The sequence below is a fragment of the Aristolochia californica genome, unplaced genomic scaffold (assembly GCF_029961685.1).
Source record: "Aristolochia californica isolate CCGP_79_NKW_82.1479 unplaced genomic scaffold, dmAriCali1.0.hap1 SCAF_5, whole genome shotgun sequence".
In the NCBI taxonomy this organism is placed as follows: domain Eukaryota; kingdom Viridiplantae; phylum Streptophyta; class Magnoliopsida; order Piperales; family Aristolochiaceae; genus Aristolochia; species Aristolochia californica.
This window is the reverse complement of record NW_027182214.1, coordinates 4,315,258-4,330,596: the sequence shown is the minus strand read 5'-3', so window position 1 is coordinate 4,330,596 and position 15,339 is coordinate 4,315,258. Positions and strand designations below refer to the sequence as shown.

The following is a 15,339-nucleotide window of genomic DNA, read 5'->3' as shown; positions in this document are numbered from 1 at the left end:
AGCCTTTAAATTGATGCCAAAAAATTCATAAATTTGAAATAAAAAATTCTTCTTTAGTTTTGGGATAAGAATCTTTGATTTGAAGGCTTTATTAATTCTTGAAGTTCATGAAACACTTAAGTTAGGATTTGTGGAAATTTGTTGAAGCAAAGTTCCTTGTTTTAAGTTGGTTCTCAACCTCTATTCAAATCATCATTTTTGTTGGATTTTCTAGCATATTTCCCTAATTAAATTTCTATTGAACCTCTTGTTATTCCATCCTAGTTCATGTGTGTTGGTTATGGAAAGGCTAGTTGTATATTTCATCTATAAGGGTAAAATTTTAGCACTTCATTACAAACTATTAATCTAGTGTTGATCCTTGCTCCTTGTCTTCATAAGTTGTTGTTCGATTCAAAACTCTCTTGGGTATTAGTCCTTTTTGCATTCTTAAAATGCCTTAAAGTTCAAATTCCTCTTCATATTCCCCATCATAAGTTTATTTCAGAAAACATGATCCTTTGAGAATCACAATTATTTCACTCAAAGGTTAGAGAAATTATTCATCTTAGTTACAATCAGTTAAACACTGCCTGTGTTAGGAATTAGACACCCTAATTCCAAACTAACGAGATCAATAATAATAAACATGGAAGAAGGAAAAAAACAAGCACGAAAAAGCACAACAAGATTTATACAAGTTCGCCTCAAGGTGAGACTACGTCCTGTCTTCCGCCGTTATAATAATCCACTATGAAAATGAAATAGTTTACAAGAGAAATCGCACACTTACAGGTGTTTCTCTCTAAGCTCTCGGGCTGCAACTTGAGATGCTCCTTGGATTAAGATGATAAAACCCTAATAGCAACGCCGCTCAATTATAAAGAGAAAATTAGGGCAACCGCATTACAAGAGTAAAATTTCCAAACTGCCCTTAATGAAATAAAAGTTAATATATCGTGGACCGGGCGTTAATCAAGAATAGTCAGGTCGATCCACGACCAATTCAGCATAGGTCGTTAATTAGGTCTCACAACTTAACATCCTGATTACAAGGGACTTGCCTAATCACTTTACTTAGCCATCTATTGAAGATGGCTCTTCCTATTATAAATGGTTGAAGGAAGACACTTTGATTATGAGTTGGTTGATAAACAATATGGAAGAGTCACTAGCAAATAACTTTGTGCACTTGGATATAACCAAGGTTATTTGGGAAATCACGTTTTAAACTGTATTCAACTCCTGATAGTCTACAAAAGGAAGGTGATAATCTCCATGAATACTTTGCAATATTCAGAGGTCTTCTCCGTGAATGGAAAGTTGCTCAACCATACTCAACTGATATAGAAAATCAAGAAAAACAAAGAGAGGTCCTTGTCTCTACCATATATCTTGCAAATGTACAACCATATCTGAATGTTACAAAATCTCAGGTACTTAACTTTTTAGCTAGAGCTTCTTTTGGTGATGTTTGTGTTGTCATGCTAAGGATTCCAGCCAAGGGATTCTTATCTCAATCAGAGCCTAAAGAAAATTCAGCTACCAAGGATGTATGAGTTGCAATTATGACCGTGGAAGAGGAAGAGGTGGTAGATCAAGTGGTAGAGGTAGAGGAAGAAGTGGTGGTGAGTTCACTTACAATTCTTCTAATACTGGTTAGAATAGGAAGTGTACTTATTGTGGTTTAATTCATCATGCTGTGAAAATATATTGGAATTTGCATGGTAAATCAAATTTTTTAAGGCTAATCAATCCTCTATCCTTGCTATAGAAACCGACAAATAGCCCCTTTAGATTCTTCAAAAGGGAAAGTTTTTATCAAGGAAGATTATGATTTGTTACAAAATATCAAGACTTTAATACCTATCCCTCAAAGTACTCATATAGCTATGGTTGCTATTGTTGGTACATACTTTCTTCAGTCATGTTCTAGTTTTTTCCCTCAAAGTACATACTTTCTATTATTGACTCTGGAGCCTTTGCACACCTAATTGATAAAATTGGAAATTTAACCTCATTGTCTCCTTATGCTACGGATCAATTTGTATCTATTACAAGCTCCCAAACCAAACTTTAGGGTACCAGTACTTCTACCATATCTTTTTCCTTATCACTCTCTAATATTTTATTTGTTCCACAATTTCCATCAAGTCTCGTGTACCTACAACAAATCAAGAAGCAATTTGGTGGCATAATTGGTTTGGTCATTCATCTTTGTCAAGCTTAAAAACATTAGTTCCTTCTTTGAAATTACTCACTTCTCTTGTGAGTTTTATGAGTTTGGGAACCATCACAAGTAAGATAACCTCATGCGTGCCTTTTACGGGTAATTGAGGCTCTTTGGGAGCCTTGAACCTTACCAAGGGATAAATCCCCATCTCATCAAGCCATGTGGGACTAATCCTGTTAGGCCTTAGGCACTCATTTGCCAGCTCATTCCTTCACTTGTGGTCATTCACTCGAAGTCTTGAACATTTCTAAAAGTTTAAAAATATCAACATTCCCACCTCCAGTTGAAGAGAAAGAAAGGAAGGCGAGGCTTTTCCTTGTATGAAACAAAAATAAAGTAGGTGGACTTTCATAAGTTTCTAATTATTTTCTACTTTATTCTATAAGTCTTAGCAAAGGCTAATATTGAAAAATTAAATAAATTTCTCTTATGATAAAAAAAAACTACAATTGTTCATTATATGGGATATCACATTTAAAACTACATCTAAACAATTTATATTTGAAAACATAGTATCCAAAAAAAAATATTTAGAAATTATTACTTCATTAAATTCATCAAATTATCTGTCTCTTGATTTAATGGTGACTGATGATGAAATTATTTGTTTAAAATACTGTATGTAAGTGATTGTTTAAAATTTGAAATTATTACTTTATTAATTTATTGGGTTACCTTTTCCTTAGTTTTATTCCCATAGGGCCCTAATTAATGTTAAATAGTTAAAAAGACTAAGGTTTTTTTTTGTACTAGAAAATTTACTGATTATGAACTAAATAATATCAAAATTACAATTCTATGATCAAAGATGGTAAAATGGCAATATGTTGAATTTGGGACAAACATACTCAAGGTTTAGTTTGATATTGTTATTTCACTTTGATTCTTCTTTCTAAATCACAACTATCTAATAATATAGTATTTTAACATAATATTCCCTACAAAGTAGCATAGTTATTTTTTACTACTTAACATAGTCGTATTGTATAATCATATATGGTGTCTTTGTTGAAGAATGAATTTTTTTCTTTTGAGTCCATACTAAGCACAATAGCTTAGTGTGAGCACTTAGCTATTTGGGTGGGTAACCTTTCATACCTAATGACATAATATCATACTATAATTAAAGAAATAAATATCGCTTTCTTTATTGATAGCAAGAAGGAGCAAAAAATAGTGAATACGTTATTTAATGATTTGACCGATTGAGGAAATAAAAAATTTACGAGTTTTAATAATGCTTAGTGGCATGTATTTTTTTTCTCTATTTTTTCAACAGATTTATGCTTGAATTTTTCTCAATAGATGACTTATAATAAACTCTTGAAAACTATAAGACATAAGGCCATGCTCATGACACTCAATAGTTCATAGTTGATAGCAAGAATGATCAAAACAATGGTGAATGCATTGTTTGATAATTTGACCAATTGTTTCTTAGTGTATGAATCTCAAGTGAACATATGCAACTATTGAAGAAAATAAGCAATGGAAAGAACCAATTTATGCAAAATGGTGAAAATCGTAAAATACATTGACAACTGCTTACTAGAGTAAAAGTGCCATGTTATGCTTTAGGTGAAATTAAAAAAATATATAATCAAGTAACAATTCATTTTTAAAACAAAATACTTAAAAGGTGATGAACCCTAATTTACTAATGTTTTGTTAAGTCGAATGAATTTGGATTAAATAAAAGGTTCTCCAACATTCAAAAACCTAATCATTGTGGCTAGGCAGTGATACTTTGTGATTTAAAAAATGGGTCCAACTCAAGTCCAAACATTATAAAAAGATATGCATTAAATCCTATCTTTATTATTAAATGTAGTGGTAGGTTACTTATACTTTTGGAGATCTACAACATTCAGATCTAGGCCGAACATTTTGAGAATCTAAATTTTTGTAGCATGGGGTTGACTCCTTTTGGGGTTTTGTCTCGTTTCAATATGGTGCATGTGGTTGACTCATATGGGATCGACTCATTTCCCATTTCTGATTGTATAACGTGATCAACTCCTTTTCAATTCAAAACCTATTGTTTTGAGGGGTCAATTCTTTTTTGACATTTCTCGACTCACTATGGTCAACTCCTGCATATGTGCTTGAGTCTTGTCTGTATAATTAAGTCATTTGGACTTTGGCACTACAAGACTTCAACTCTCTTATTGAAGCGATTGATTTTGTTTTAAACCCAAAAGTCACTTAGTGGTCAACTCTTTCTAACTTCAACTTTCCTTTGTAAGTGATTGGCTCCTCTTTACCTTTATGCTTCATGTCTTCATTTTTCCTACTGCGATACATGTTATGTAGTTTTCTCCTTTTGCCCAAATTACGTAATCCCCTTATTTGATGCAAAAATTGCATTTATATGTCATTATTAATTGTTAAAGGTTTATTATCATCAAAATTAGGGCACCTAGAGACTTCACTCCAATATTCTCCTTTTTTTTCATAATGACAAACATTCAATTAAAAGGTTAAGTGTTAATGGCATAATACACATGAAATGCCCGGTGATTTTGAAAATCGAGTTTATTTTTACAACTTCTTCCTATTTCTTTGAGGTTCATTTTAATCTATCTTTCTCTCTTTTGATCTTTGTCACTATTTACTGGAATACTATATTATACACTACCAAAATATTTTATTATCATATACTTGTGATTCAAAAAAATACTATAAATTTTATGTTAAACACCTAGCCAATACTACCCAAAAGACCGGCCTGTTAGGAGCGGAAGGTATAGGTATTTAACCCCAGGACTATAATAGTACACCCCACCTTTGCGAGCCGACGTCTACGACGGCTTAACACTCAACAACGGGTGCCGGGTCAAGATCCCATAATCCCTTACAGTGACCACGCCCGGGGCTTGCGACACCTGCGCTGGGACTCCCTTCAGGGATTCGAACTCACGACGTGGGAGCCCGCTCTGATACCAAATGTTAAATACCTAACCAATACTACCCAAGAGACCAGCTTGTTAGGAGCAGAAGGCATATGTACTTAACCCCATGACCATAACATTTTATTTCTCTCGTTTTAACCAGATTATTGGAGATGAAATTGTAGGTTATCCATCCAAATAACAAAGTATTTATATTAAAATCATACTCTACTCACTATGGACTCAGAAGAATAATTTTTATTCTTTAGTAACGATACCATATATAAATATACAATAATATATTAAATAGTAAAGAATAAATATGTCGGTCTATAATAGAATATTATATTATATATGACCAAAATACTATATTTTCAGATGGTCGAGTTAAAGAAACAAGAGTCGAACCGGAATAATAATATCGAATCAAAATCAGAGGTATTTTCATCCCAAAGTCTGTACCTGGTCATTTTATCATCTTTGGTTAAAGAATCATAATTTTGATATTATTTAGTTTATAATCAATAAATTTCCCTTTTATTTTTATCAAACGATAAAGGTTCCTCTACTCGGAGCCCTCGTGTCCCTTGCTTCTTCCCTGACGAAAACCACCGACTACGATGGCGTATCATTCGAATACGTACTCCCGACGGAAGGAAAATAAAATCAAAATCCAGATATCTCCTCTCCCCGAGCTCGCGCTTTTAGTCCTCTCGGTAAATGGAAGAGAGATTGAGGGCATTTAGGAAAGCTGTCTGTGAATGATATACATTACATACCTTGGGCTGGAGAGAAAAACCTGAAGAAAGAGATCGAAGAAGACGACACAGCAGAGGCAGCTCGAAAGAGGGGGCAAGGAGGTGGAGACCAAAATACCAAAACCGAAAGAAAAAAAAATCGGTGAGGGATATTTTCTTCCGGGGCTCCGCACGGGTTTATCGTTCAATTTCAATTGTCGGCGTCCAAAGTTATTCGATATGCAGATTAAAATGCCACAAAAAAATGTAACCCTAAACGACTTTCTCACGGAGATTATGAGGGGAAAATAGATTTAACTGAGCTGATTCTCGTACCTATTCATTTCTATCGAACAATTGAATCGTAATCGTTTTATTTGTTGAGGGAGTGTTTTAATCGTTAGTTTTGAAAGTTCCTGTTTCTTACAGTTTTGCATTTATTATTAATTGGCCACATAATCGTCACTTTTTAGAATTTCTTCGTTAGCTTTGCTTGGCTTTGTTCATGTTTAATGGTTGGGATTTTGATTCATGTGTGGTTGGTTTGCAGGTCTCTGAGTCTCCCTAAATATTTTTTTTTTGTGGTTTTCAATTGAAACAATGTGCTAAAAATCTGAGAAATTTCATTCTTTTTCTTGCATGTGCATGTCTATCTGATGTGTATAGGACTTCCCTTTCTCATTTATATTGTGGCTTAAGTAGAGCTGCTTACCTCTGTGCTTATGTGTTTCTAGCTTAGTGTTTTCAATCCTTGTGGTGATAGAATTGACCTGATTGGTTGTTACTGGTATATGGAAAACTGTTTTTTTATTTTTATTTTTTTCGCAATGCCTTCATAAACCATAAGTTATGAAACACTTTCCCTTAATTTTCATCATGAGCTGGTGGGTCACTGGTTTCTACATGCTATATAAGTCTACGCTTGTTTGAACTGTTTCATGATTGTCTTCTTCAGTGTCAACAGAACTTTTGTAACTGAGCATTTGTAGCTGGAATATGTAATTATATATCAATTTTAAGATTTCTTACTTTGCCTGGTGGTTTGAGTTTAATTTATCATGCATTCTACGCTGCCTGTTGCATGTAAACGTAAGTTTTTGAATTTGGAAAGCATTGAAAATGAGAGGAGGATTACATATGGTGCCCCACTCAAAAAACAAAAAAAAAAAAAGGGTTCAAGTTCTGGACTCTTAATCTAAATATGACCTCTCTTGGAATCCAACCAGATTTGAAGTGCCTACACGATTTCATTCCTTAGGCGGAGCTTCACATAAAAAATACAACTACTACAAGTGATATCTTCTTATATTCTCTAAAAGTTCAATGTGGGGAAATAGCTGAAAACCAATAATTTAGAAGAGAGAATTTTCTACATACAAAGTAATTGAACTGTAGGTAGGATATGCATTTAAATTCCGTAAATTTGAAGCTTCCACCTAGCTGATTATGGCTCCCAATAGGTAGGTAATAAGTTCATAGCGGTAGTATCCTAGCATCATGTACTGGAGCATCAAGCTGAGAATTTGAAGTATCAGAATCTTGAGTACAGTTTATTGTCTGTGTATGTGGTTCCTAAAAGTTTTTGGAAGTACAATCTAGTTTTACTAAATTTTCTTTATAATACTACTTTTTGCAGATTATGATTTGACATAAATGCCAACATACATCATACTACACTAATGGCTGTTCATGGTTGTCTCAACCCAAATGTATTTGATAATGGTGATGAGGATGACACACCTGTCGTCTTTAGGAGGAGTAGCTCAGCAGCGAAACAGAGTCAAGTTAACTCTTCTGTAAAGAAACCATTACCATCTCAGAGGCAAGAGGGTTCATCCCTTCAAAACTCAAATTTACAGAAGGGAAAGTCAGTATTGCCTGAAAAGACTTTGGCAAATAAATCCTCTACAAGAGGTTCCACCAACTCTATATCTCTCACTGACTGGTCCAGGTCGTCAGAACTGAAATCTGCATATGGCGCTTCTGAGAGTAAACTTCTGATTAAATCACCTGGAGAATCTAGTGGTGATTTGGATGATCTTGATTCTGATGATGACAAACCACTATGTGCTCGATATCCTAATTCTGTTCAAAAGAGCAATTCTTCTCGTGCTTCTAAGGACTTTGGTTCTCTGCCTCCTAATTCATCTGTAGAAGAGAAAGCAAAGATAGCGGTGAAGAAACATTATGATAATGATTCAGAAGATGAAGTTCCATTATCTGCCAAATTTGGGGTTAAGTCAGGTGCTGATAGTTCAAGTAAGAATTTGTCAATTTCTAATGATCAGAGACCCCCGAGTGCATCTATAAAGGTAGGCCAGAATGGGTCAGCTAAAAGGGATCCATACAACACATTGTCCTTGAAGTCTTCCAAAGGCTTGAATAAGAGGCCTCTGGATGATGTCTATAGTTCAGCTCGGCCATCTTCAGTTAAGAAAGTGAAGCCTGTGGATCCCATAAAAGTTAAGCAGGAATCTAAGGTGAAAGAAGAAGAAGATATGGATGAAGAGGATAATGTTCCACTCGTACAGAGAAAGAAACCAGCTTCATCAGAGAGGCCATCTTCCAACAAAAAGGTGACTAAAGTTGTTTCGACCACCAAATTCAAGAAAATGACAAAAAAGTCAAAGAAATTAGCTGAGGACTCCAAATATTCCAAGTCAATGAAAGTCCCACCTGGTTCAGGTGAAGGGCAGAAGTGGACCACCTTGGTTCACAGTGGTGTAATTTTTCCTCCTCCATACAAGCCTCACGGTGTTAAAATGCTTTATAATGGACAACCCGTTGATTTAAGTCCTGAACAGGAAGAGGTATTTCCTTTAAAATTTCTTTGGTTTTGCTTAATATTTTTTCGTAGTACATGGGCCTGAAATTGAGGTCTTTGTTTGCTCCATGTCTGATTCTCTTTCCATTTCAGGTTGCTACAATGTTTGCTGTCATGAAGGACACTGAGTATGCAACGAAGCAGAAGTTCATTGAGAATTTCATGGGTGATTGGAAAGTGATACTTGGACGGAACCATGTAATCAAGAAGTTTGAGCTTTGTGATTTCACGCCAATCTATGAGTGGCATCTGAAGGAGAAGGAAAAGAAAAAACAAATGACTACAGAAGTGAGTCGGTGGCTTTTCGTATTCTTGGTTTTGGTTGACAAAAGTTTTATCCAAAGGCTAGTTGGTTTTGTTATACCTTGGTTTATGATTCAGTGATTAAAACAGTTGTGTCGTTCTTGCATGGGAAAATATTTGTCCCAAAACCTGAAAATATTTTAGTTAAGAGGGATAAGTCAAGTCATGGTACTAATAGTGCAAAAGAATGACTTGATATAAGTCAAGTGCATGATACTAATAGTGCAAATGAATGACTTAGTGTAAGTCAAGTGTCTGATACTAATAGTGCAAAAGAATGACTTTGTATATACTGAATAAGGATGGTTTAGGTGAGAAACACTTCCTTAGAATTACAGTGGTCTATATATGTTTGAAAATGCCACCAGACCAGGGCAACTTCTTTCAACTTTATTTGTTATGCAGAAGTAACTTTATGTCTTGTTTGGAAAGGAGTCTTGTTTGTTGCCCTTTTTCATGGTTGGGATACAATATCTTCTGGTCTAACTGCAGCATTTCTATGAATACTTGTGTCAAGGTGCAGTTGGTGCAGTTCAAATGGACTTGGATTGAACATCATTGAATGTTTGGACCAACCAAACATAAAGTTATATTTTGTATGCAGTAACTTGTTACATAATAAAATGTCTCTCTCTCTCCGTGGAGAGAAGATTGATTCCAACTGGACAATGAAGTGCAAAAAGGTTTTCTGCTCAAAGATGAACAGTGATTACCAATTAGGAGAAAAAGATTTCTCATGTTATAGATAGTTACATCTAGGAATTGAATTCTCTTAGCTAAACATACTGATCTCTCCAAATATGCTGCCAGATACATGTCTCCATGGTTGATACTGAATGAACTTCCAAAGTGTCATCCAGTTAAGTAGCATGGTATTTTATGTAGGTTACATGTGTATTATATTCTTCTTTAAATTTTTTTAGCAGCGAAACGAGCAGTCCTCTGCGGCTAAAATTGTTATTCTTTGTTTTTTCTGTCTGGTTCTCTGACTAGCCCCATTTTGCCAAACTTGGGAAAAAAGATCCATATCCTTTTTTCTGTGAAGAAGTTATATTGCATTCTTTTCTTTTGAGAATGACCTATAAAATCTGTTCACTAACTATAGCAATGTCATCTACTCAATATGATCTACTTAAGCATCATGAATACCTCATGCCTAGTAGTTCTATTTTGCTCTAGTTAGTGGTCTAAATTTTTAGGATGGATACAACATGAAGTCTGAATAGTGTGATCGAAGAAGTATGGTACTTTCTGTTGTTTGCTTCTGTCTATTCATAAAAATTGAGCCTTGGTTTTTAATTGCTAACAAGGCAAAGTTTGGATGATGCTTGTGGTTCTTGCAGGAGAAAAAAGCACTGAAGGAAGAGAAGCTGAAGCAAGAAGAAAAATACATGTGGGCTATTGTAGATGGTGTGAAGGAGAAGGTTCTCTCTTAACTCAAAGATGACATTTGTTTCATGACAGTAAAACTCTATTTTGCGCATTTCTTCTCAAATTATTGAGCCCTGTCCTAAAAATTGGGCTGGATCCAGTATAGATATGGATCCAGATATGAAAACGAGGATGATAACTGGATTTGACCTATATCTGAGCTTTACAGAGTTCTTGTGTCTGGCTGGATTTAGACTGCTGCTTGTATTACGTTTTATAATAGTGAGGAAAATTTCATTATGATCTATTTACAAGCTATTTGATATCTAATTTACAAGTTATATCTGGTTGTGGTGTTTAAATGTCAGGAAATTCTTTTTTGTTAAATGGAACACACTATTTGATCTCTCTCTCTCATAGCTTGTGGTTTAATAGATGCTAGTATAATTTTTGAGTCTCATTTTATTCATTAAAAGTATTCCTTTATTAAGTGTTAAATTGGGTCCAAGGCTTATCCCAAAATGACTAGTCAACTTAGGAAACCTCTTTCCTAACTAATAAACTCAAAATCTTTATACTCATTAATCCATGTGGGGCTATTCCTTAACATTCCCCCTCACGTGTAGGCCCTCTTTTGTGGCTCTATAAGTGGAAAGTTTTAGGTGTAGGCCCTCTTTTGTGGCTCTACAAGTGGATAGTTTAGGTGTATGCCCTCTTTTTGTGACTCTACAAGTGGATAGTTTAGGTGTAGGCCATCTTTTTGTGGCTCTACAAGTGGATAGTTTAAGTGCAGACCCTCTTTTGTGGATCTACAAGTGGATAGCATAGGTGTAGGCCCACATATGAGTACCTGCTTTGATACCATGTAAAGTTGGGTCCAAGGCCTATCCCAAAATGACTAGTCAACTTAGGAAACCTCTTTATTAACTAATAAAGTCAAAATCTTTGTACTCATTAATCCATGTAGGATAATTCCTTAACGTTAAGTATATAAATAAATTTTCTCAAATGAAAAAAGAATTCATATGTGTGCTTTAGTCTCTTGTAAATATTCTCTCTTGGATAAGTAAAAAAATCAGAACTTGAAGAGTACTATTTCTTCCCCTTTGGCTATATTCACTGTACGCATACTGGAACATTCAGTTCTCTTAGCTATGGACCGTTGAAACTTTTTATCTTTAGGTTGCAATGTTGTAGGCTGCCCATAGCATGCCTGGTGTTTACATTGCATAGTAATGGTTCTCTTATTACAAATATTTATTATTATATTTATAACGTTTTATTGCTTAACAATAATTGAAAAATGCAGAACATCTTATGTGCTAGGACCTACACTTCTTCCCGCTGGATAGTTTAATTTTTTTAACAAAAAATTTAACTGCCCTCAGATAATAAATCTCTGTATTGATTGTATAGTTATGCAATAAAAGTCACTGACCATTTGAAGAAAAACAAAATCTCTGAGTGCCGATCTTGTGACATCTAATTATACTGCAGGTTGGCAACTTCAGAGTTGAACCACCAGGACTTTTCCGTGGCCGTGGCGAGCACCCTAAGGTTAATTTGCAAATACTGTCTTTTTAGATGTTATGGATTGTTATACTTGTGTTTCTCAATTGAATTATGGATTTTCTTACTTTGCTATCAGATGGGAAAGTTAAAACGGCGAATTTGTCCAAGTGATATTACAATAAACATTGGAAAGAATGCTCCAATTCCTGAATGTGCCATTCCTGGTGAAAGGTTCTATTCTTTACTGTGTTAAAAAGGAGGTGTCTTTTGGTCTGTCATAGAATTCTGAGTTGGTTTATGTTTTTTTATGGAAATATTTGCAGGTGGAAAGAGGTCAAGCATGACAATACTGTCACATGGTTGGCTTTTTGGAATGATCCAATCAATCCAAAAGAATCGAAATACGTCTTCCTGGCGGCTAGCAGTTCCTTGAAAGGACAAAGTGACAAGGAGAAATATGAGAAGGCAAGAATGTTGAAGGTATGTATATTTTTCTGTCTTACTAGTGGTTTGGTCTTGATCCTCTAATTTGTTTTTGATTTGTCTTAACTGACAAATTTGGTTGCAGAACTACATTAAAAACATTAGAGCAACATATACCAAGGATTTTACTAGTAAGGATGTCACCAAGCGGCAAATATCTGTGGCTACATACCTCATTGATAAGCTAGCTCTAAGGGCGGGCAATGAAAAGGTACTCTAATTTACTGTATGTCCCATTAACTGCACTTCAGGGATGTTGTATTCTAACATTGATATGCTATAGTGATTTGTAACTTCTCATGCTTACTTTTCACAGGACGATGATGAGGCTGACACTGTTGGTTGTTGCACTCTGAAAGTAGAGAATGTTACTTTGATGCCTGAAAATAAATTGAAGGTAGATTTGATTTCTAAATTACAAAAGTGACCAACTTTTTGGCCATTTTAGTTATTAGCATTTATTCACCTGTTCTTTGTGTGCTTTCCAGTTTGATTTCCTTGGTAAAGATTCAATTAGATATGAAAACACTGTAGCAGTTGAGGCTGGCGTCTACAAAGCTGTTGGGCAGTTCCAATCTGGTATGGTACCTTCTGTCACTTATTGCAAGAATAGCTATTTTTGTGATTTTTTTGGAAATAAAAATATTGAAGTAAAAAAAAAAAGAATTGTGTAGAGGCTGATTTTCCTCCTACTCATCAGGTAAAAAAGGTGGAGATGATCTTTTTGATAAGCTGGACACAAGCAAACTCAATACTCATCTGAAGGAACTTATGCCTGGGCTTACAGCAAAAGTCTTCCGTACCTACAATGCCTCTTTCACTTTAGATGATATGGTGGGTTGGACATATCGGAACTTTCGTTTATCTTTGGTCTTCTTTGGTGCTGATCATAATATCTTGCCTTGAGGTGCCACGTTCCAGTATAACTGATCCTGTAACTTTAGGTTTGTTTTTACGAATAGGAAACCATTGGGAAAAAGTACAAATGTAAAAGATTTTGTTTGACCAAAACTTTCTGGTGTTTTTTGCTGGTTATAGGGGATGAGAAAATTTTCGCACTAATTCCTTGTCCCTCAACAAATTAGATGGGATTAGAAGATGAATTTCCTTTCGCTTCATAGCAAACAATAGGAAAAATGAAATGAGAAGGGACAAACTCAAGAAAATTGATAAAAAACAATGTTTTTAAATAGGGTTAGGGAATTTTCCTAAAGGGAAAATAGTTTTCCCATTTTGTTTTCCTGTGATGACACAAATGGTGCCTTAGTTGGATATGAAGGAATTTCATTATTGTCTGAAGTTGTTTCTGGGTTTTGCAGTTGACTAGGGACACAAAAGATGATAATATTCAAGAGAAGTTAAAAATTTATCATACAGCAAACAGAGAAGTAAGAATTTTTTTATTTTATTTCAGTGCTACATTTGCTTTTCAAACATTTCCAATTTAGTTTGGCTTTTCTGCTGAACAATAATCATGGTTGCAGGTGGCTATCATTTGCAACCACCAAAGGAGTGTCTCAAAGACCCATGATGCACAAATGGCTAGGTTGGATGATAAGATTGCTGAATTGAAGGTAGGTCTTGCTTTATTTTCTATCAGCTCTGATATTTGATTTTGTATACTGAAAGACTCATAATCATGTGGTGATCAGCGAGGGCTAGAGGAACTGAATGTGGATTTGAGTAGAGCAAAAAAAGGAAAACCACCAGTAAGGAGTCCAGATGGAAAAACAAAAAAGAATATGGCGCCTGAAGTGTAATAAATCTCATGCTGAATTCACTGTTATATATATTCTGCTTCTTGCCGGACCTACTTAAAACTTTTGATTATTTCATGAACAGCTTGGAGAAAAAGATTGCCCAGATCTTGACGAAGATCGATAAAATGGAATTGGATAGACAACTGAAGGACCAAAACAAAAATGTTGCATTGGGCACCTCAAAGATCAACTATCTTGACCCAAGGATAACTGTTGCATGGTGCAAGCGGCGCGAAGTGCCCATCGAGAAGGTGAAGAGGTTTTTTCCTCGCTTTGAAAAATGAAAAGAAGTTAAGAGGATGTTTATCAGTTACTTGTTGTTGCAGATCTTTAACAAGTCTCTCCTGGCAAAGTTCGCTTGGGCAATGGATGTGGAGCCAGGCTTCAAATTCTGATCACTTCTTGTGGAAGACCTCTACTGAGAGCCAAACAAGTATTAATTGATTTCGACAATGTATGTGCTTCTAACCTTAAATCATAGAACTGATGGCTTCCATACCTTCTATATATTCTCAAACCTCAGTTCTAATATCGGATGCTTTAGGCATTCTTGAAGGTGAAAGTTTTTTAGTGAAAAACAAAGCTTATGTTTCCATGTTTGTGTATCAAATTCATTTTATTTTTATTTTTTATTGTAACTTGTAATTGTTTCCAATTTATCCAAAAGGGCGTTTAGTTTCTATTCTCATTTTCTCGGAGAGACGGGAAACGAAAATAATTAACATAATTAATAATACAAAAATAAAAACTAAAAATAACTTTTATCTTTTCAAAATAAATAAATAAAAATTCCATTAAATAAATAAAACACATGTTTATAAGTATATATTTCTATTATGAAAGTAAAAATAAATATTTTAATGATATTTGGTGATAGAATAATATAATTTTAAGATAATTAGCAGTACTGATTTAAATAAAATAATAAATATTTATTTTTTAAAAACAAAATAGAAACTGAAAAGCATTTGTTACTCTATCAAAATAAATAATGTTAAACATTTAATTAGTACTATACACTAATAAATATAATATTTTAATAACATTTATTTTTTTAGTGTCATAAAGAAACTATGCACTAGAATAGTACTCAATTGTATTTGTTGATATTAATAGTAATTATAGGTATTAAATCGACAACATAACCGATCCATTTCATACTATATTTGAATTCTGAATTGTAAGATTTTAGGGTTTTGTAGATGCAGATTGGGACGACTCACTTGATGATCGTAAATCCACCTCT

General features: G+C 34.4%; 1 protein-coding gene across 2 annotated transcripts; it reads left to right on the top strand.

Moving 5' to 3' along the window:
* The first annotated feature begins 5,725 nt into the window (after positions 1-5,725).
* Positions 5,726-14,775, top strand: LOC137965569 (DNA topoisomerase 1 beta-like). Of its 2 annotated transcripts, XM_068811835.1 has the most exons (16): positions 5,726-6,003; positions 7,477-8,650; positions 8,758-8,952; positions 10,311-10,391; positions 11,836-11,895; positions 11,987-12,081; positions 12,174-12,330; positions 12,419-12,544; positions 12,650-12,730; positions 12,822-12,912; positions 13,034-13,167; positions 13,653-13,721; positions 13,818-13,907; positions 13,986-14,089; positions 14,176-14,344; positions 14,420-14,775. In XM_068811835.1, the coding sequence occupies exons 2-16, from the start codon at positions 7,520-7,522 to the stop codon at positions 14,486-14,488; spliced, it is 2,652 nt and encodes an 883-aa protein (XP_068667936.1). In that variant the 5' UTR covers positions 5,726-6,003; positions 7,477-7,519; the 3' UTR covers positions 14,489-14,775. The 2 variants fall into 2 exon arrangements, with proteins under 2 accessions (XP_068667936.1, XP_068667937.1); XM_068811836.1 differs by lacking the exons at positions 5,726-6,003; positions 7,477-8,650 and having other exon boundaries at positions 8,874-8,956; positions 10,314-10,391.
* Positions 14,776-15,339: the final 564 nt, after the last annotated feature.

Coding starts and splice junctions, on each gene's coding strand:
- LOC137965569 (XM_068811835.1), top strand. CDS start 7,520: ATGGCTGTTCATGGTTGTCTCAACCCAAATGTATTTGATAATGGTGAT. Junction 12,731..12,821: donor TGCCTGAAAATAAATTGAAG/GTAGATTTGATT, acceptor TGTGCTTTCCAG/TTTGATTTCCTTGGTAAAGA. Junction 14,090..14,175: donor AAGAATATGGCGCCTGAAGT/GTAATAAATCTC, acceptor TTTCATGAACAG/CTTGGAGAAAAAGATTGCCC.